Genomic DNA, 19,415 nt, shown 5'->3' on the forward strand with positions numbered 1-19,415 from the left:
TGGCCCCAATGTTCATTTATATTCTAATATATTGGGTGCCAGGGAGGAGGGCTATGGGATGATGCCCAGGGTTGAAGAGTCGTTTGCATCGCACCTCTCCCCTGACGTTGCGTCATCCCTGCTGGCTCCGGTGCTTCCCACCAAGCCCTGTCGTACAACATCAGCCTTGGTTGGGAAGGCATATATGGCGGCAGGTCGGGCTGTTAGTTGTCTGCATACGATGGGGCTGTTGCAGGCATACCAAGCCGACCTCCTCAAAGAGGTGGACGACAGCGGGGAGGTCGCCTTCGACGACATCCGCGAGATGCGTCGAGTGGTCGACTTGTCTCTCCGTGCTACCAAGGAGACGGCCCGTGCCATCGGCCGTTCCATGGCAGCACTGGTAGCCATGGAGAGACACCTGTGGCTGAATCTGTCGGGCATCGGGGACAAGGACAGGGCTTGTCTCCTCGATGCCCCGGTTTTGCCTTCTGGCCTTTTCGGCGACGGTGTCAACAATGTCGTCGATAGGTTTCAGGAGGCGAAACGACAGTCAGCCGCATTTAAAGAACTTATCCCCCGCCGTCGTTCCAGGTCTCGTGGGACTGCCCCCTGGCCGCCGCCAGCTCCTCACACCTGCTGAGGCAGAAGGAGAGTGTGGCCTCTCGTGCTCCCCCCCAAGGGGCCTGGAGGCAGAGGCAACACCCTCAGTCGAAGCCTTCCAAACCGAAAACAGATCTGAGGACTGTTATTCAGGCGAGGAAGGCTTCGACTAAGAGGCCATGACGGGACGATCAGGCCTCTGAGGGCATCCCCCTCCGCGTGGGCTTTTTAAAACTTCGCTCCACGGAGCCCTCAGGAAATCGATGTTGCTTCCCGCCGTCAAGTGCGCTTCGGGACGCATCGAATTCTAGCGAATGTATCACACAGAGTGTTCCTATGAAATCTATGGCTCTGAAACGTTCGCTACCTCTCACGAGGCCTGTAGAAAAAATGATTCGGTTAGTTCCTGCCAGAAGATTGCTTCAGGTAAAATGAAAATAAGAATAAAAACGAAATTAAAGATGTGAATAAAACACCTGAGGTCAGTCCTGAGAGACTGATTCCCTTAGTAGATTATTTAGACACCTGGAAAGGTCTTCAAAATATATCTCAGTGGGTCCTGAGTACAGTTGAGAAGGGATATAGAATCCAGTTCCAGTTTAGACCACCCAAATTTAGTGGTGTTATTCATACGCTGGTATCTCCTGATCAGGCTCAGGTGATGGAAGATGAAGTTCAGACTCTCCTGGCTAAGGAGGCCATAGAATATGTGCCCTTAGAGCAGAGGGATTCCGGGGTACTAAAGCCGGTACTTCATAGTTCCAAAAAAGGATGGTGGGCTGCGTCCCATTATAGATCTTAGGGTATTAAATAAATCTTTGAGGAGATTTAAGTTCAAAATGTTAACTATACCTATGATCATTCAACAAATCAGATCCGAGGACTGGTTTGTGACGATAGATCTTAAAGGAGAACTTGGTAACTTTTTTAACTTAATAAAACTGTCTAGAAATAATTTGGATGGTTAAACAACCTGTTCTGGTGATATTGGTGACTTTCCCCACTCCCCCCAGCGTTCCCAGGCGGAAAACCAACCTTGCAACTTGGGGACTACCGTCCCGGCAAAATAGAAATTGGAAGTCTCGTGAGAAGCGAGAACGAGAACGAGAACGAGCGCGAAACACAAATCGCTTTACGGCAATTCAACATAAACACATACGCATGTATGATGTATTACCAGATTACCCACCTCGGTAGACATAGCTCCACACGATACAGTTGGCTTGCTCCGATCAAAACAAACGCACATGAGCAGCTGTAGAGAGGGGCAGGAGGCCGCCGCAAGTGAGTTTTTTACGACTGTGTTGTGAAATATACGCCCCCCCCCACAGCTGTAGGGGGAGCTCGTGGGGAAAACATGCTACAACAAAAGGGAAAATCAGCGAAGAAGTGACTAGAGTTCGCTAGAGTTGCCGAGTTCTCCTTTAAGGATGCATATTTTCATATTTCCATCATCCCACATCATAGGAAGTTTCTTAGATTTGCTTTTGGGGGAAAAGCTTATCAATACAGAGTTCTTCCTTTCGACCTAGCCTTATCCCCTCGCACCTTCACTAAATGTATGGACGCTTCCCTTGCTCCATTGATACTTCAGGGGATTCGTATCTTGAATTATATAGATGACTGGCTCATTTTAGCTCAGTCAAAAGAACTGGCAATTCAACATCGAGATGTTGTTTTGCGTCATTTGAGGTGCTTGGGGTTGAGACTCAATGTGAAGAAAAGTTCCTTAACTACTCTTCAGAGGACTACGTTCCTGGGAGTAGAGTGGGACTCAGTCACGATGCGGGCACAATTGTCTCCTGCTCGTATTAATACTATTCTACACACAATGAAGAGTATTAGGTTAGGCCAAGCTATCACTGTCAAACATTTTCAAAGAGTGTTGGGTCTTATGGCTGCAGCTTCCACGGTAATACCTTTTGGTCTGCTCCATATGAGGGCCTTGCAGTGGTGGCTCAGGAACAAGGGATTTTCTCCTCTGGGAAACCCTTTTCGCACGATCAGAGTTACGAGCAGATGCCTTCGTTCTCTTGTCATGTTGAAGAAACCATGGTTCCTGTCTCAGGGCCCGGTGTTGGGAGCACCATGTCAGAGAAAGACTTTGACTACGGATGCGTCCCTCACGGGCTGGGGTGTGGTTATGGAGGGCCGTTACACCCGAGGTACTTGGAAGGACCATCATCTCACATGGCATATCAATCGCTTGGAGATGTTGGCCGTATTTTTTGCCCTGAGTCACTTCCTTGTGGACCTCAGAGGCCATCATGTTCTTGTTAGAACAGACAATATGTCGGTGGTCTCTTATATCAACCGCCAAGGAGGTTTGAGATCTCGCCCTCTTTGTAGACTGGCGCATCAGATTCTTCTTTGGTCCCAGGACAAATTTCTCTCTGTCAGATCTATTTATATTCCTGGGGTTGAAAATATGGGAGCAGACATCCTGTCGAGGCAGGGGCTGAGGCCCGGGGAATGGCGGCTCCACCCTGAAGTGGTTGAGCTTATTTGGAGAGAGCTGACCTGTTTGCTTCTCATGAGAACTCTCATTGCCCGCTCTGGTACTCTCTCTCACATCCAGCTCCATTGGGCTTGGATGCCATGGTACAGATGTGGCCGAGGTCACATCTGTATGCTTTTCCCCCGATCGCTCTGCTCCCTGGGGTTCTAGAGAGGGTAAGGAGGTACGGAGTGAGACTACTCCTTGTAGCTCCGTACTGGCCGGCCCGAATTTGGTTTTCGGACCTTATTAGTCTCTTGGAGAGTCCTCCACGGAAAATTCCTATTAGGAGAGATCTTCTGTCTCAGGCTGATGGTACATTATTTCATCCCCGACCAGAGTTATGGAGGCTATGGGTCTGGCCCCTGAGGGGGTCCCACCCATAATTAGGTTGCCCTTTCCACCGAGGTGGTCAGGACATCTATTCTAGAACCCCACTCTACTAGGAACTAAACAATTAAGTTAGGGAGGGCATTGAACCCAGTTTGTTACTGCCCACTGGCTTCAGTACTGGTGTTCCATCCCGCTCTCTAACGGGATTCCTGTTCATGCTTAGGGCCTCTGTGGCGGCCTCAGTGCCCTCCGCAAGCCTCTTAGAGTGTTCTCGAAAGGAAGTTCCCACTGAAACTCCATGTTCCTGTAGATTGGAGGATGAATCCTTTTCATCCAGCCTATTGGCATCAGGCTGATGGGTTATCCCTGGCACCCATCATGTCCTGTGGATGACATATATGAATATATACAAGTATATATGAGTATATAGGAGAATCTATTGAGTCTGCTTGCTGCTCGTCTTACTCCCTGGAAGAGGGGTGGTGCTGCCCCCTCTCACTTACTAGCGTGGGAGCCACTCTACATTATTGTTGCCCCGATACTGAGGTGCCTGTAGGCAATATCATGATTCTTCAGGTATTCCATCCTCCATCGCATGTGTCGGATGGTCAAGGTTTAGCCTTGGAGGTTCCTATGCTAGGCCTCGGGCTGGGAGGAGTCAATCCATCTAGTAATGTATCAAGGGTAGGAGCTATTCCCCTTTATCAAGTAGACAGTTGGTTATCTGCAGAAACCACTCATATCTGAAGTACAAGGTGCGCTTTTGCCTTCACCTCTTATCTAATACTTTCTACTGTCTGGGATTCCCCTTCCATGAGGTCAGTTGAGCCTCTGGCTCCACGCCTCCCCTTCTTACACCAAATTTTATGACAAGCTAGTTTGGATCTGCCCTCTACTCATTCTATCGTCCATGAGTGTACCAGATGCTTTGTACCAGGGCGTTTTTCTCTCAGTGTGGCGGCGTGGGTATTCGTTCCCCAAAGTATTGAGTATCGATGCAGCGGGAGTTCCCTTTACGAAAGGGAACGTCTCGGGTTACTTGTGTAGCCCTCGTTCCCTGAGTAGGGAATGAGACGCTGCATCCCTCGGCCACACTTTTCGTGCCCCTGAGAACGACTTGCTTTGACCAATTAGAAGCTAACATTTCCTGGTTCCTGTGACCGTTTTATAGCTTCCGGATCACCATCACATGCGACGTCATGGGTGACGTAATGACGTTGCACCAATCAAGATTGAAATAGTTGCATAGTTGACTTCAGACGCTTCATGCCGAAGGCATTCCCCAAAGTATCGAGTATCGATGCAGCGTCTCGTTCCCTACTCAGGGAATGAGGGTTACACAAGTAACCTGAGACGTTTTTAACAATGATTTAAAACTCGAAATAGTCTGAGCCAATCTGATGTGGACGGGTAACAAATTCCACAGTTTCGGGGCAGCGATCGAGAAGGCACGGTTACCCCGACGTTTTAATCTAGATCTTGGAATCGTTAGAAGAGACTGATCGGAAGATCGCAGGGATCTATTTGATGTATAACGTTTCACTAAGGAATCAAGATATGTAGGTGCCAAACCCTTTTAAGGATTTAAAAACAAACATTAAAAGTTTATATTCTACACGGAATATCTCGCAATTCTGATTTTTCTCCTCTGTATTGTGCGATATAATTCAGAATTGCAAGATAAATGTCAGAATTGAGAGATATAAACTCAGAATTGCAAGATAAATGTCAGAATTGTGAGATAAAAAGTCGCAATTACCTTTTTTATTTTTTTATTCCATGGCTTTCATATGTAGAACTGAGATTTTTGCTAAAATAGAGTCCATCTATTCCTATGGGAGCCGAACAACACACGGGTAACTGTGGGATTGACAGCGTCAACACAGAAAAAAAAGAAAAAGAAAAAAAAATGACAAAATGACAAAAGCATAATCCTCCAATTAATTAGAGATATCTGCAATTATATTCTGATATTCAAGATCTGTAAAGGTTTGAACAAGATATCGTCAATTGACACGTCACGTAAGGTAGGCTAATAAGAGATGTCTCTTATTACATTTCTACTAGTCAAAATAACAAAAATGATGTCTCATTCTGAATCTGCTGTTGTGGTGTGAAATAGAGCATTTGGGAGCAGACATCTCAGTTCTGTCACTGCAGTGACGTGCAGAAAAACTGAGGTAACTGGGGAAGAAAACCAGAATGCAAAGAATGCGGTCTACATTTTTATACAATACCGTTGTTGAAGACGTAATTTGAAGCTAAACGTAGACATTCATGGTTGCAAGCCATTAAACGGACAGGCTAGACTGATTACGGTAATTACCGTAAATAGCCTACGAGATTTCAACTTGTAAAAAGCGTTCACGTTCTCGTATAGCTCGTAATTACAACTTGAAAGATGGGAATTTTCTGAGCGCTTCCATCTGCCATATCGTATCAATGTCACACGTTATCATCTCAAAATTACAGTAAATTTGGTGTACAAAACTATTGAGGTCATAGTTTTTGGGGGTGATGTTGTACTTGCTTTATATCCAGATGCGTTTATATTATTAAAAAAATAAGAAAGCCCTCTGAATACAGTGTAGTGCAACATCACCTTTGACTATGACCTCAGTATTGAATTGACACATTTCTGACTGATTATAAACTTCATAAAAGCAGAATTCATGGCAAAGCTGTAGTACTGAATTACATTAGATCGTACAGGTGTGCCTAATTAAGTGGACACTAAGTGTACACAACCTCCTTACTGTGAGGGTGTGTCATTCTCCTGGTCCTGTAATGAACTGGCTCCTATCACAGAAGTCCAGGGAGAGACGACACGAGATCATGCTGAAGGTAGATGGCCTGACAGAGATGGAGAGGTAATGCGTGCTAACTCTGGATGAGATGGCACTTACACCGAGTGTGGAGCTGGGAAGAGGGAAGCTTTATCGGGACGTGATATTACCTGGCCACACAGGAATGGCAACACATGCGTGTGTTTTTATGTTGGCAGGGACCACAACACGGTGGAAGCAAGTTGTAGCTTACCATTACAGTGGCAACTCCACTAATGGGGCGTTCTCCAAGCCCATCCTCAACATCACTGACAAGGCAGCCTCCATAGTTAACGTCACCGCTGACATGGGCAGCCCTAATCGGGCAATGTGGAAGGCCTTTGGAGTGGATCAAAACAAAACATCTGTCCCACATCCTGCAAGACCAGACAAGAGGTTATACTTCATGCCAGACGTCCCACATCTGTTTAAGAACTTGAAGAGCGCCCTGGTCTGTGAACAGACGTTTACGATTCCTCCAGATACGGTAGAGAAGGAGAACCTTGTCTTCAATGAGGTTTCAATTGGTCCACTAAAATATATGGTGGATTTTCAAGAGGGGATGACATTGAAAATTGCTCTAAATCTGTCAAGTAAAACCCTTCAGTCCAGTCATTTTGACAAGATGAAGGTAGGCCCTGTGATGAATGTCTTTAGCAAGGCAACAAGTGCAGGCCTGAAATACATGCTGGAGCAGGAACAAAGACCCCCTCTTACCGGACAACAACATGTTTCTATGGCAGTCTATGGGAGTGCTGTATCTCTGTTTTTCAACGGCTCTGACTGCTACTGCAGAACTGTCACTTTCTCACTGCAGAGCCAAATTACGTCCAGCTCCTCCTCTCTGGATGTAATGGTTGGATCTTGCCGTCTAGCTCCTCCTCTCTGAATGTAATGGGTGGAGCTTGCCGTCAAGCTCCTCCTCTCTGAAATAATGGGTGGAGCTTGCCGTCTAGGCTCCTCCTCTCTGAAATAATGGGTGGAGCTTGCCGTCTAGCTCCTCGTCTCTGAATGTAATGGTTGGAGCTTGACGTCTAGCTCCTCCTCTCTGAATGTAATGGGTGGAGCTTGCCATCAAGCTCCTCCTCTCTGAAATAATGGGTGAAGCTTACCTTCTAGCTCCTCCTCTCTGAATGTAATGGGTGGAGCTTGATGTCTAGATCCTCCTCTATGAAATAATGGGTGGAGCTTGCCGTCTAGCTCCTCCTCTCTGAATGTAATGGGTGGAGCTTGCCGTCTAGCTCCTCCTCTCTGAATGTAATGGGTGGAGCATGCCGTCAAGCTCCTCCTCTCTGAAATAATGGGTGGAGCTTGCCGTCTAGCTCCTCCTCTCTGAATGTAATGGGTGGAGCTTGCCGTCTAGCTCCTCCTCTCTGAATGTAATGGGTGGAGCTTGCCATCTAGCTCCTCCTCTCTGGATGTAATGGGTAATGGGTGAAGCTTGACCTAGTCCAGCGCTGTGGACCTAATGGGTGGAGATATTAAACACCCGCTTTATGGGTAGGGTTACTCCGTGTCCTAACCAGATGTGATGCAATAAAATTCCAGTGACAAGCAATTTGTCTGTCCACAATAGATGTAACACGACTACAAGTTGAGACGTGACAAAAACAATCACAGCCAATCAGAAGAGAGTGTGGGCGAAGTCTTTCTGCAGTCACACTGTAATCACAACGAAATGGATAAGCACTAGCACAACTTAATATTCTACAATATTATTGATCTGCCTGCATTGACACCATTATATGAGAACTAAACTGAGCTGGACAATGACATTACTGTTTTCTCCAGGCTGTATAGATAAATGAACTAAATTAATAACTTTTTTACAACAAAAATGAACCATCACTGAACGTACTTAAGCTGGACTGTGACGCTATTTTCTTCAAGAAACAAACTTTGTTGCATTATTTTCCTGATATCACTGTAAAGCTGTTATATAAAAAATCGCTATATAAATAAAGGTGACTTGACTTGACTAGGGATGTAATGGTAAATGTATTGGTCCCAAAACGGCATGGTGCAGTCGTCACGGTTCGGTACAGTCAGATGCCAAATACAGTCAGTCACAGGCAATCCACACTCCAATCCAGAAGGAGGCACGTGTGGTAATGCAATGCTGTTTGCTAACCGCCTCAACAGGAAAAAGAGCAGAAGAAGAAGATCTATGCACCAACCCAAAACCAGTGTTGCCAACTTAGCGCCTTTGTCGCTATTTTTAGCGACTTTTCAGGCCCCTTTAGCGACATTTTTTCAAAAAAGCGACTAGCGACAAATCTAGCTACTTTTTGGACAAACCTCAGTAACCTCAAAATGTTGCCAGCACAGTCCTGCGAGCGCGAGGTTTGCGTTCTCCTTGCCGTCACACACCTCTCTCTGCGTGTACCCTGTTCAGTGAATGGCTGAGAGAGGAACAGCAGCACGGCAGCTACAGACGTGAATGTGTTCTTTCCACGGACTTATCACTTATCTTTTGTTTTATATTTAAAGAATTTAGTTTGACCATTTTTATTTTATTACTTGTGCTTATCACTTGTAATACTCACTATCACAGTGCTTTAGTTCACCCAGTTCCCGAACTCTCTCAATTCAGATAATTTTACACATATAAAAAATAGTCATTCAATAGCTACTCGTTTTATTGTCTGACAAAAAAATATAGTAAATGAGAACAGCTTTATTGGACATTCGGCTATATTATATTATATTATATAATATTATATTATATTATATTATATTATATTATATTATAATACAGTATGTGATTTTAACAAGAAAAAACATTAGGCAGGCAGAACGCAAGTACGCCGCGATGACGTCATGAATATGCTAATTGACGTATGACGTCATCTAGCGTCATTTAGCGACTTTTAGGGGAGGCGTTAGCTACTTTCCTTTGAAAATAGTTGGCAACACTGCCCAAAACAAGAGTTCAGATGAACGCAAGTGCTCTCTAATAGCCTATACATTGAGTATGAGGCAGACATGTAAATGTACCGAACTCTTATCCAACCGTGACTTATGTATAAGTTACACCCCTAATAAACACATAATCAAATTCATAAATATAACACCATTTTAACATTATTAAAAATTCATAGCCTACTGAGTAACTGATACTGACTTTTGACATAGAAAACACTTGTTTGTTCAAAGTTTGAACGTTCTTTTCCCCCCTTTTGTTAATTTCAAGTTCTGAGGCGAATTTCATAGCTTTAAGAACGGCTATAAAGGTCACGCAAATTATATTCATTTCAAACTCACAAATGCACATAAACTGTACCAGAGATTTTCATTGCCATACTTTGTATGTTGTTCTTCTTCTAGCCGTACCGTCGCAGAAATAGAGACCGTTTGCCGCGTCGCGTCTGGTTAGGACACCCGTCTAGCTCCGCCCATTGACTCTGCATCTGCCGCCAGAAAGTATTAGCTCCGCCCACAAACAACACGTCATCGCAGTTTACAAACACCAAAATTGTTTTTAGACTTTACCCAGATCCATCCCTTTGCCTTAACGCTAACTAACACGGAGAAAACTACTGGATGGACGTCTTCAGGAATTATTAAATAATAGCTGGATGCATTCATATCTTTTAATGTCTTCGGTATGCCATGTGTCCAGTAGGCCTATGTAACGCTGTGATTTCAGAGCCTGGAGAAACATGGAATTACATATCAAAAACGTAAAACAATGCAAATAAATGTGTGTCTGAGAGGTTTAATGCTTCAGATTCAAAGCAGTCAGTCAAATGAAACATTTTTTTTCAAGTATAACTGGTATTAACCCTTGTATGGTGTTCGGGTCTGTTCACTTTTTGTCAAAAGAAAAATGATACGATTAATTATTTTTTCAACCTCAGACTCATTGGCCTTGGCTCATTTTCTGTGAAGAATATATATCAGAACACATTTTCAATGACCACACACTGTACACCCCCCTACACATTTACATTACACACAGGATGTTCGGGTCCACTGGACCCTTGGCTAATAAAAGTGTGGAAATTTTAGGTCCTGTGTACCTTTACTCTGTCCTCCTCCTGTCAGGGCCTGCTGCTATTGTGTGTGTGTGTGTGTGTGTGTGTGTGTGTGTGTGTGTGTGTGTGTGTGTGTGCGTGCGTGAGTGTGTGCGTGCATGTGAGAGAGAGAGATTGTGTGTAAGTGTGAGAGAGTGTAAGTGCAAAAGTGAGTTTTGTGTTTCTACCCCTGCCGTTCCCGCACAAAGTTGCAATTCTTAAATGTGATCTAACAAACATAAAGGGAAAATATTAACCATATATGCTGTTTATATTGCTTGTACTTGGGATGAAGTAAACATCTGTTGAGTTTTTTAACATAAATTGTTTGATTATGTTGAATTAAAAACCCAGAAATGCAGCAGGTCCACCAGACCCACGAACACTGGCTGAGTAACAAAAATATGAACACCACACAAGGGTTAAAAGGTAATGAGTAATGACATGCATTAGTGTTGCTTGTGTGTTAGTGCAGGTTAACTAACTCATGGCATTAATGTAACAGTCCACAAGCTGGCAGTGTTGCATTATTACAGAGAGAGATCATGGTGACGATGCTCTTCACTGAGACAGTGCATGAAACACTTCTCTTAAAATATGGCAAATGTTGCACCAGACGAGACCTGTACAAGTCGAGATGCATTAACATCTTATTTAAATTTTGAGTAAGTAAATGTAGTTTTTATATGTGTTTGTTCCAATTTCAACCTCAACATAAACTTCTACTACTTAGTATAAGTCAAAAGCCTGCCTGTCCACTCTGCAAACTCATTTTGACATGTGGCCCAGTTACTTTTTTGTTTTCATATTTTTTTTTTTTATAATTTCTGTATAATGCAGTTTGAAATTACCTGAATGCACAGGACCTTTAGTATACAATTCTCAGGCAAAATGGCAAATGACAAGTTTCCAAGGCAGGATAGGTTAAACAGAGCTTAGCAAAGATATTTCTTGCATATTGCATGACTATTTCTTACATCTGTAAAGTAGTTGTCTCTATAGTAAGAATGTTACTATTGGCGTTCTTGCCAGTCAAAAAGCTAAATTCATCTTCCGATAGTAAAAAATCAGACTGAAAATCTTTAAATGAGATTTGACCTATTGATTTGATAGTAAAACAGTTGTTTACAGTTGTATTATGACTAGTATGATGACGATGATGATATGATATAACTAAGACAGTCTTAAACGCAAAGTTGAGATGTTGTTGCCCAGTGTCGGAGGAGAAGATGCACGAGAGACGAGAGATGGCGTATTTTCCCCGGGTTTAATAACATGACTTAAACACCACACTCATCCGCATACATGGGGATTGAGTGAGAAAAAGTATTCAACTTATAGAAATGGAAATAAAAGAAAGAGTACAAAAGTCGGTAGAGCGGTGATCTCTTCTCCTCACATCTATTACTGACACTCAACGCACATGCGCAGTTCTCATTGTACCTCAGATTACCATAAAAGCACAAAGTGACCGTTACAGTTACAGTAAGTTCATTCACAAATACAAAACCATAGTACAGAAACAAAACCTTTACAATCACACACACACACACACACATTTTAACTATTTAAGTCCACTTAAAAGAAATGATTTACAGGGAAATAAATACTATAGATGCAGTCAAATACATGTACAAAATCATGGACCAGTGCATACAGCAGATCTTCACAATATTAAGCGTCACTCAGTTGTTATGCATACAAGTAACACCGTATCCGCCAGATATGAGCCTATAGTAGCAGACAGAGCACAGTTCCTCTGCTAGCCGTTAGCCCTCTTTTTGGGCATCCCAAGTTGTTGAAGCCCTCTTACAACCAGCCTGTGTGTGTGTGTGTGTGTGTGTGTGTGTGTGTGTGTGTGTGTGTGTGTGTGTGTGTGTGTGTGTCCTAAGATGCCGAATATGAACACAAGTAGTCGGCTCTGATAACCTAATTCTGAGATGATGTTTAGGAGAGGTTGATATTTAATAATCTTAGACATAAAGGCTTCTTCCATACTAGAGTCAAAGGAACATGCATCCTCCAAAACACACACCTCACTGATCTCCTCATTAACCACAACCACATATGGTGTATTAGCAAACACATGTGAAAAGGTTTCAGAGTTATTCCAATTCTGAAACATGGATGGTTTTACACATGTATATTTTTACTGAAGATGAGAAATGGCTTGATATGTCCTTCACTATAAGGTCCACTCTTCTGTCATGGCGTGCGATGTGCATTCCTTTATAAGCATGGCAGCCATTCACGATAGGTGGCGATGTGTGGCGATGATCTGTTCACACACAAAATCAAAACCCCAGCCATAGGTTTAATTTTTATGTAACTTATTCAACTCTAATACAGCTTGATGCACAAAGGAATGCTTTAATCTAATTAGATTATATCTTGGGATCTTGGGACCTTGTAACGCCGATTGGATGCTAAAAGTACAAATTCATTGTACAACACATGATTCGGTTCTGAGACAATAATGTTGGCCAACCTCATAATAATAAAACTCTTATACTTTTGAAGTGGCCGACCCACAATCTTAGAGCACATTTTTAGTTGTTTCAACGACTTTGTTTTTAAACTGATAGACAAATTCATGTAGTCTACCATAGAGTTGCAGAACTGCAAAATACTCATGATCACACATCAGTTTTCTTGCTCCAAAAGACCTCAGCCGGCGAAGAAAATAAATTCTCATGCACTGATTTTTACAGATACTGTCTGGTCATTGAGACAGTGGTGACAGGATGCATGTAACTTTGCAACAAAGCGGTCTGTTAAAAACACAATTTTATGACATGGCAGTATGTCCCAAAACTTGCTTACTCTTCTGCTACACACTCAAAAGTATGTACTTTTTCATTCACAACAAATAAGAAGATACTTCAAGGGCATAGTATAAGTAGGCGAATGCAGCTAACAAGTCATTTTGGCTGCTAGATGCTTTTTTTACATTCAGGAGGAATTTTTGATGTCTGCACCTTACAGTATGCTTCAATAATACAGTAATAAAAGTATGTATTTGGATTGGATTCCTCATGTCATGACCCCTTTAACTCAGAAACAGACTTTTGAAATCATTGTTAGATATGGCTTTTGGTTTTGAAGTATCTCTGGCTGATCTTGAATTCATGTAGATATAACAGTCGTTCTCGTTCACAGCTTATTTCATCATCATTCCTCATGGAAAACATCTCGGCTTTGAACCTGAACTCCACCGTCTCCGGGTGGCAGCGTCCGCTGTGGTACCAGTATGATTCCTGTGCCGAGGCTCCTCACTGGTTTATCTTCTACTTTAGTGTCAAAGTATTAAACCTGTTTGCAGGATTCCCAATGAACGCCCTTGTGATGTGGCAGATTCTGAGGAAGAAGAGCGAAGGATCGACGTCAGACATCTTTATTTTCAACCTCTCGGTCCTGGACGCCTATTTCGGTCTCATGACGCCAGTGGACATGATCAACCGGCTGTACTTCAACGATCCCAAGATCTGGTATTCCCAACGTTTCGCCTACGGGCTGAAAGACGTGACTCCGCTATTTCTCACCTGTATTTGTCTGGACAGGTACGTCGCTGTGGTCCATCCCATTCTATTCACCGGGATCCGTGATAATCGCTTCCGAATCGCCGTCTCCATGGTGGTTTGGGGACTCATCCTGGCCTACTCGTTGACCAAATGCATTTTAGGCGTCTTGAGTGTGAACGAAGTCTTCAGCGGAGTCATCCTCGCTGCCTTCTTCCTCATGGTGTTCTGCAACCTGTCCATCATCTGGGTCCTCAGGAAAAGTGTGGCAGGGAAAGAAGTCATGAACCCGGTGAAGAAGAGAGCCTTCAAAATGGTGTCTATCATCCTCGCCATCATCGTGGTGAACTATCTCCCTCCGGTTGCTCTCCTGCCATTTGCATCAACCTACTCGTTCGTGACGCTCCACTGCAAGGTTCTTCTCGCCGTGTTCTCCATCATGGACTTGAGCTGCACCATCGAGCCTTTGCTCTACATCTCTAAGATGGAGCGATCCGAGTTCTGTCCCTGCCTCGAGAGTCCCTCCAAGAAACCCATCAACGTTAGCGTCTGAAACGAACCACCGTATGAATTTTTGTGTGTGATTCTAGACCGTGTATTTGTCTAATTCTCAACAGGTCTGTCGTGATTGGTCACTGAAAGTAGGGGAAAACACAACATTAAATGCATATAATAAAACAAAACTAAGCAAAATAGATAGACTCATCACCTTTATAAACGAAAGAGAAAAATACCCATATCTTTAGTCACTGATGTCAAAGGTTGTTTGATCAAACTACAGTATTTCAACACAAATTTGTCTAATTAAATTAAGATTTATTTTTACATAGACAGGGTAAGCAAAACTGCACAGATTGACATTGAATGAACATGATTTGAGCTGAACACACTTGAAACCACTTCTATTTTTCTCTTCGGTTTAAATCAAACTCTGTCCTTGAGAGTCACTGTCCTATAGACTAGAGTTTAACTCCAACTTTCCTCAACACACCTACCTGAGAGTTTCTAGTATGCCAAGAAAGACCTTGATTATCTGGTTCAGGTGCGTTTAATTGGGGTTGGAGCTGAACTTTGCAGGACAGTGGCCCTCCAGGAGCAGGATTGGACACCCCTGGCTTCAGTCATGTTAATAACTTTGCATCTTACTTGGCCTTTTCAGGGTCTACTCATAATGTCAGTGCATTTTAATGTTTAATTTTAGTACTGTGATGTATGACTCTGGGGTTTGGGTTTATGTATAGCCATGGTTTGAAATGCTGGTTTTAGCGAAACCCGTTTAGAGGCACTTATTTAAAGAACTGCTTATCATTAACATGTTGACTTCATGAACGTGTGCCAGTTGTCTGAGTGTGTGTGTCGTGTTTGCCCAGATGTGACCCTGTTTGCCTCTTTCTGTGCAGCTCATTCATAACGTTTCATTCCTCGTGACTCTTTTCTGATTGATCGCTAGACTCTGAGAAGATGAAGCTACAGTGAACAGAGCTGGACTTCTCTTTCTTCTAGTTTTCTTCAGATCACCTGATTCTTTTATTTCTCACAGATTAGAGACCAAGTGTCCCGGTGAATAATTAAGAACTTAACGCACCACTAATTAAGATGTTAATTAAAATACCTTGGGATTAATTAGGAACGGGCTGAGGTGACACAGATGGTACGAGCTTGTAATTGTGTAACTAGATGATGCTACGAGATTAATTAACATGAAAAACATTTACAGTAGATGCTCACGAGAGCTTGTGTTGTCATTGATCTCTGGCTACTGGAGATGGTTTTATTGACCTGGGGTGCGTTTCCCGAAAGCATCGTTGGCCAACTATGGTCGCAAGTTCCGTCGTTACCAATAGAGTTCAATGGGCATTGCGATGAACTTGCGACCATAGTTGGCCAACGATGCTTTCGGGAAACGCACCCCAGAGCAATAAGGAAAAGAAATATAAATATTTGTTGTATTTATTATGCATAAAGGAACTCCAAAAATGATGTACTTACATGTCTGTTTATTTATTCTTCTGTTCTGAACTATAGCAGCCATGTGTAAAGACTCTGAAATATCAGAATAACAAGAGAGACGGATTTATCTTCATTTGAACACAGTGAAAACTGTAAAGCACACAGGTTTGACACACAGCCCTGTATGAAACCCCTCTGAAACATTCACAAAACTTCACAGCTTCTCATGAAATGAACACTATGTAAATGAGTACTTGAACACCAAAGAGAAAAAGATCTATTCAATCCCAAACTCCACTCACTTGCTTTTAGCTCAGAAAATTAAAACTGAAAATGAAACAATAAGGGTCTGCCAAATGCATAAATGTTGTGTAACGCACAGAATTGGAAACCAACGAAAGGTTTACTAAACTCCCATCCATTAAAACCAGATTCAAATGAAATCTGAGCGAGTGACATGCATGAATAAAAAATTCAAATGCATGAATACACAGCACCTGAATGAAATGAAATGTGAAAGAAACTCACTGTTGTCAGTCATTAAACATTTGCACCAAATACTAAACTGATATTCAACCCTAAACTGTGTGAGAAATGAGAATGCACAAGTTAATAGATCAGTCACTGGATGGAGTATCTGTATGAAAACACAAAAGCAGTCAAACTAAATTTGAAGTTAGTTGAAACTGTAATGCTTTGATTGAATTCACTGAAATGCTTATTGCTCTAAATCGCAGTCATAGGCTCATATATATCGTCCCCCACAACTGTGGACTCAGTGGCAGAGAGCCAGAAATGAGTATTTGCAAGATGTTACAGTAGATTTACTCATTTGTTCCTTGCATCACTTGTTGACATGAAGCTCTGCAGTTACATCACAAAACTTTGATCATCCCCTTCCATCGAACTGCAGACTTCATCACAAACTTTTCCGCCAGACCCTCCTCTTCATCCAATCACCGACGAGTTCTTCTGCTACACACCTTCTTGTTGACCCAAAAGACCCGCAACAATTGGTCGCGTCCAAAACATCCCACCTCTGTCTCCCGCGGGATAAGCTTTTAATGGAGCGCCCCGAGAGAGACGCTAAACTGAGGACGCGTCTAAGTTGGGTGATGGTCAGAGAAACGTCGGGAGAAACCGACAATCGAACGGAACGGTAGCGGGAGGGATTTCAGTGCAATAATTTATGAGGTTCTCATAAACAAACCTTTGAAAGGTCGTCACTTTGTTTTGCTGCTGAACAGTCGCTCTCGTCGAAGAACCGACGCTCTAATTCACAACTAATCATCATTCCTCATGGAAAACATAACGGATTTAAACCTGAACTCCACCGCTCCTGGGTGGCAGCGTCCGCTGTGGTACCTGTTCGAGGCGTGTGCCGAGGCTCCTCACTGGTTTATCCTCTACTTTGGTGTTAAAGTATTAAACCTGGTTGCAGGAGTGCCATTAAACGTCCTCGTGATTTGGCAGATTCTGAAGAAGAAGAGCGAAGGATCGACGTCAGACATCTTTATTTTCAACCTCTCGGTCCTGGACGCCTATTTCGGCCTCATGACGCCAGTTGATCTGGCAAACCGGCTGTACTTCAGCGATGACACAATCTGGTACTCCGTGCGTTTCGCCTACGGGCTGAAAGACGTGACTCCGCTATTTCTCACCTGTATTTGTCTGGACAGGTACGTCGCTGTGGTCCATCCAATTCTATTCACCGGGATCCGTGATAATCGCTTCCGAATCGGCGTCTCCATGGTGGTTTGGGGACTCATCCTGGCCTACTCGTTGACCAAATGCTTTTTAGGCGTCTTGAGTGTGAACGAAGTCTTCAGCGGAGTCATCCTCGCTGCCTTCTTCCTCATGGTGTTCTGCAACCTGTCCATCATCTGGGTCCTCAGGAAAAGTGTGGCTGGGAAAGAAGTCATGAACCCGGTGAAGAAGAGAGCCTTCAAAATGGTGTCTATCGTCCTCGCCATCATCGTGGGGAACTATCTCCCTCCGGTTGCTCTCCTGCCATTTGCATCAACCTACTCGTTCGTGGCGTTTCGGTGTAAGATCAGCCTCGCCGTGTTCTCCATCATGGACTTGAGCTGCACCATCGAGCCTTTGCTCTACATCTCTAAGATGGAGCGATCCGAGTTCTGTCCCTGCCTCGAGAGTCCCTCCCAGAAACCCGTCGACGTTAGCGTCTGAAACGTAGCATGCGTGATTTAAGGCTGTCTGTGTCTCAGTGGTTCTCAACTGGAGGGTTGTGAGCCAAAACAAGCCCTCAAGTCTGTTGTAATGGGGCCATAAACAATGGCTGCATTTACTCCACAAGTCTTAATGCACAGATCACATCTTTTGACCATATCCGATTTTTTTGGCCCGTCTGTTTACATTCACTTTAGACAGGACTGGAATCTGATATTTGTGTTTACATTAATCCCTGCCCAAAATGATTTTCGGTGATCGTTTTAATATGCACATGGTACACCCTGGTTTTGAATGGCCGTGCTATTAAAATTATTTAGAGAGTATCCTAATAGTGAAGCTTGTTGGTGTAATTAATAACAGTGAAGTTATCGCGTCATTGCTGAGAAATATAATGTATCTTTCAGTAGTGAAGCTGTGTTATTTATAAAAATAACAGGCAGAGGTTGGAAACCAGCTCCTGAATGTTTCTGTTAACGCAATTTCTTTTCTTTACAAAGATAAATATAAAGTTCCACCTCAATATAAAGCTGTGAGTGAGTACAGGTGCGTCTGCCTCATAATACGACATTAAAAAGCTATCTTTGTGAATAAACGTGTCGTCCTCGTCTTGTAGTGGCTTTAAATTCAAAGGGGGAATCGGATATGCGTGTTTAGACGTGGGTCGTATGACCAGATATCGGATATGAATCTGATTTAAAACCACATTTGGAAGTGGCTCCAGAAAAAATCAGATCTTATGCGGATTTTTGTGATTACACACGTGTGCAACAAATCCCGATCCATTTCAGATGTGAGAAAAAGATTGGATATTTTGTGCCAGTGTAAACGCAGCCGGGTCAGATACAATACAATAAAACTAACCATATATAACCAATATGACAGCAGAATGAATAGACTCATTAACTTTACAAAGGGAGCAGAAAACTCTTGCTATAGTGCTGTTGATGTCAAAGATCGTATGTGCATCGAACTACACACTATTTTGGCACAATTTTATGTTACCAGGTAAAAGTCAAATTCAGCAGATGGACATCGGCCTCATCCTCAAACACCACGAACGAAACATCAAGACAAAGAAAATACAGCACAGATGACATTAAATACATTAAACCCGCTCACAGAGAGAGTGAATATGATGTGAGGTTAACACACACTGTCTGTGCAATGAACTATTTGCATTAAACCACTTTTCAATGCAGTTCATATAAGGCCTATTAAGCATCCACTTACTATAATATTAACGCATTTCAATGTTTGCTTGCTACTGATGTAAAGCTCTGCAATGTGTTGATGATGTAAAATCTTGACTCTGATTTTAGCAAAAGCCACTGATTCCAAGAACTGCTTATCATTAACATGTTGACTTCATGAACGTGTGCCAGTTGTCTGAGTGTGTGTGTCGTGTTTGCCCAGATGTGACCCTGTTTGCCTCTTTCTGTGCAGCTCATTCATAACGTTTCATTCCTCGTGACTCTTTTCTGATTGAGCGTTAGACGTTAGA

General features: G+C 43.1%; 2 protein-coding genes across 2 annotated transcripts; both read left to right on the forward strand.

The window, feature by feature from the left end:
• Positions 1-13,433: 13,433 nt before the first annotated feature.
• Positions 13,434-14,324, forward strand: LOC308699958 (G-protein coupled receptor 35; the record flags this gene model as incomplete). Its single annotated transcript, XM_081381168.1, has 1 exon — positions 13,434-14,324. The coding sequence occupies one exon, from the start codon at positions 13,434-13,436 to the stop codon at positions 14,322-14,324; it is 891 nt and encodes a 296-aa protein (XP_081237294.1).
• Positions 14,325-16,828: 2,504 nt separating this feature from the next.
• On the forward strand, positions 16,829-18,550 carry LOC308699959 (G-protein coupled receptor 4-like). The gene has a single exon (XM_081381169.1). It carries the CDS (start codon positions 17,021-17,023, stop codon positions 17,909-17,911), a length of 891 nt encoding a protein of 296 aa, XP_081237295.1. The 5' UTR covers positions 16,829-17,020; the 3' UTR covers positions 17,912-18,550.
• Positions 18,551-19,415: the final 865 nt, after the last annotated feature.

The sequence above is a fragment of the Scardinius erythrophthalmus genome, assembly GCF_964197995.2.
Source record: "Scardinius erythrophthalmus genome assembly, chromosome: 12".
Lineage (NCBI taxonomy): Eukaryota > Metazoa > Chordata > Actinopteri > Cypriniformes > Leuciscidae > Scardinius > Scardinius erythrophthalmus.

Excerpts from the sequence above, each read along its gene's own strand:
- LOC308699959 (XM_081381169.1), top strand. The coding sequence starts at position 17,021 with ATGGAAAACATAACGGATTTAAACCTGAACTCCACCGCTCCTGGGTGG.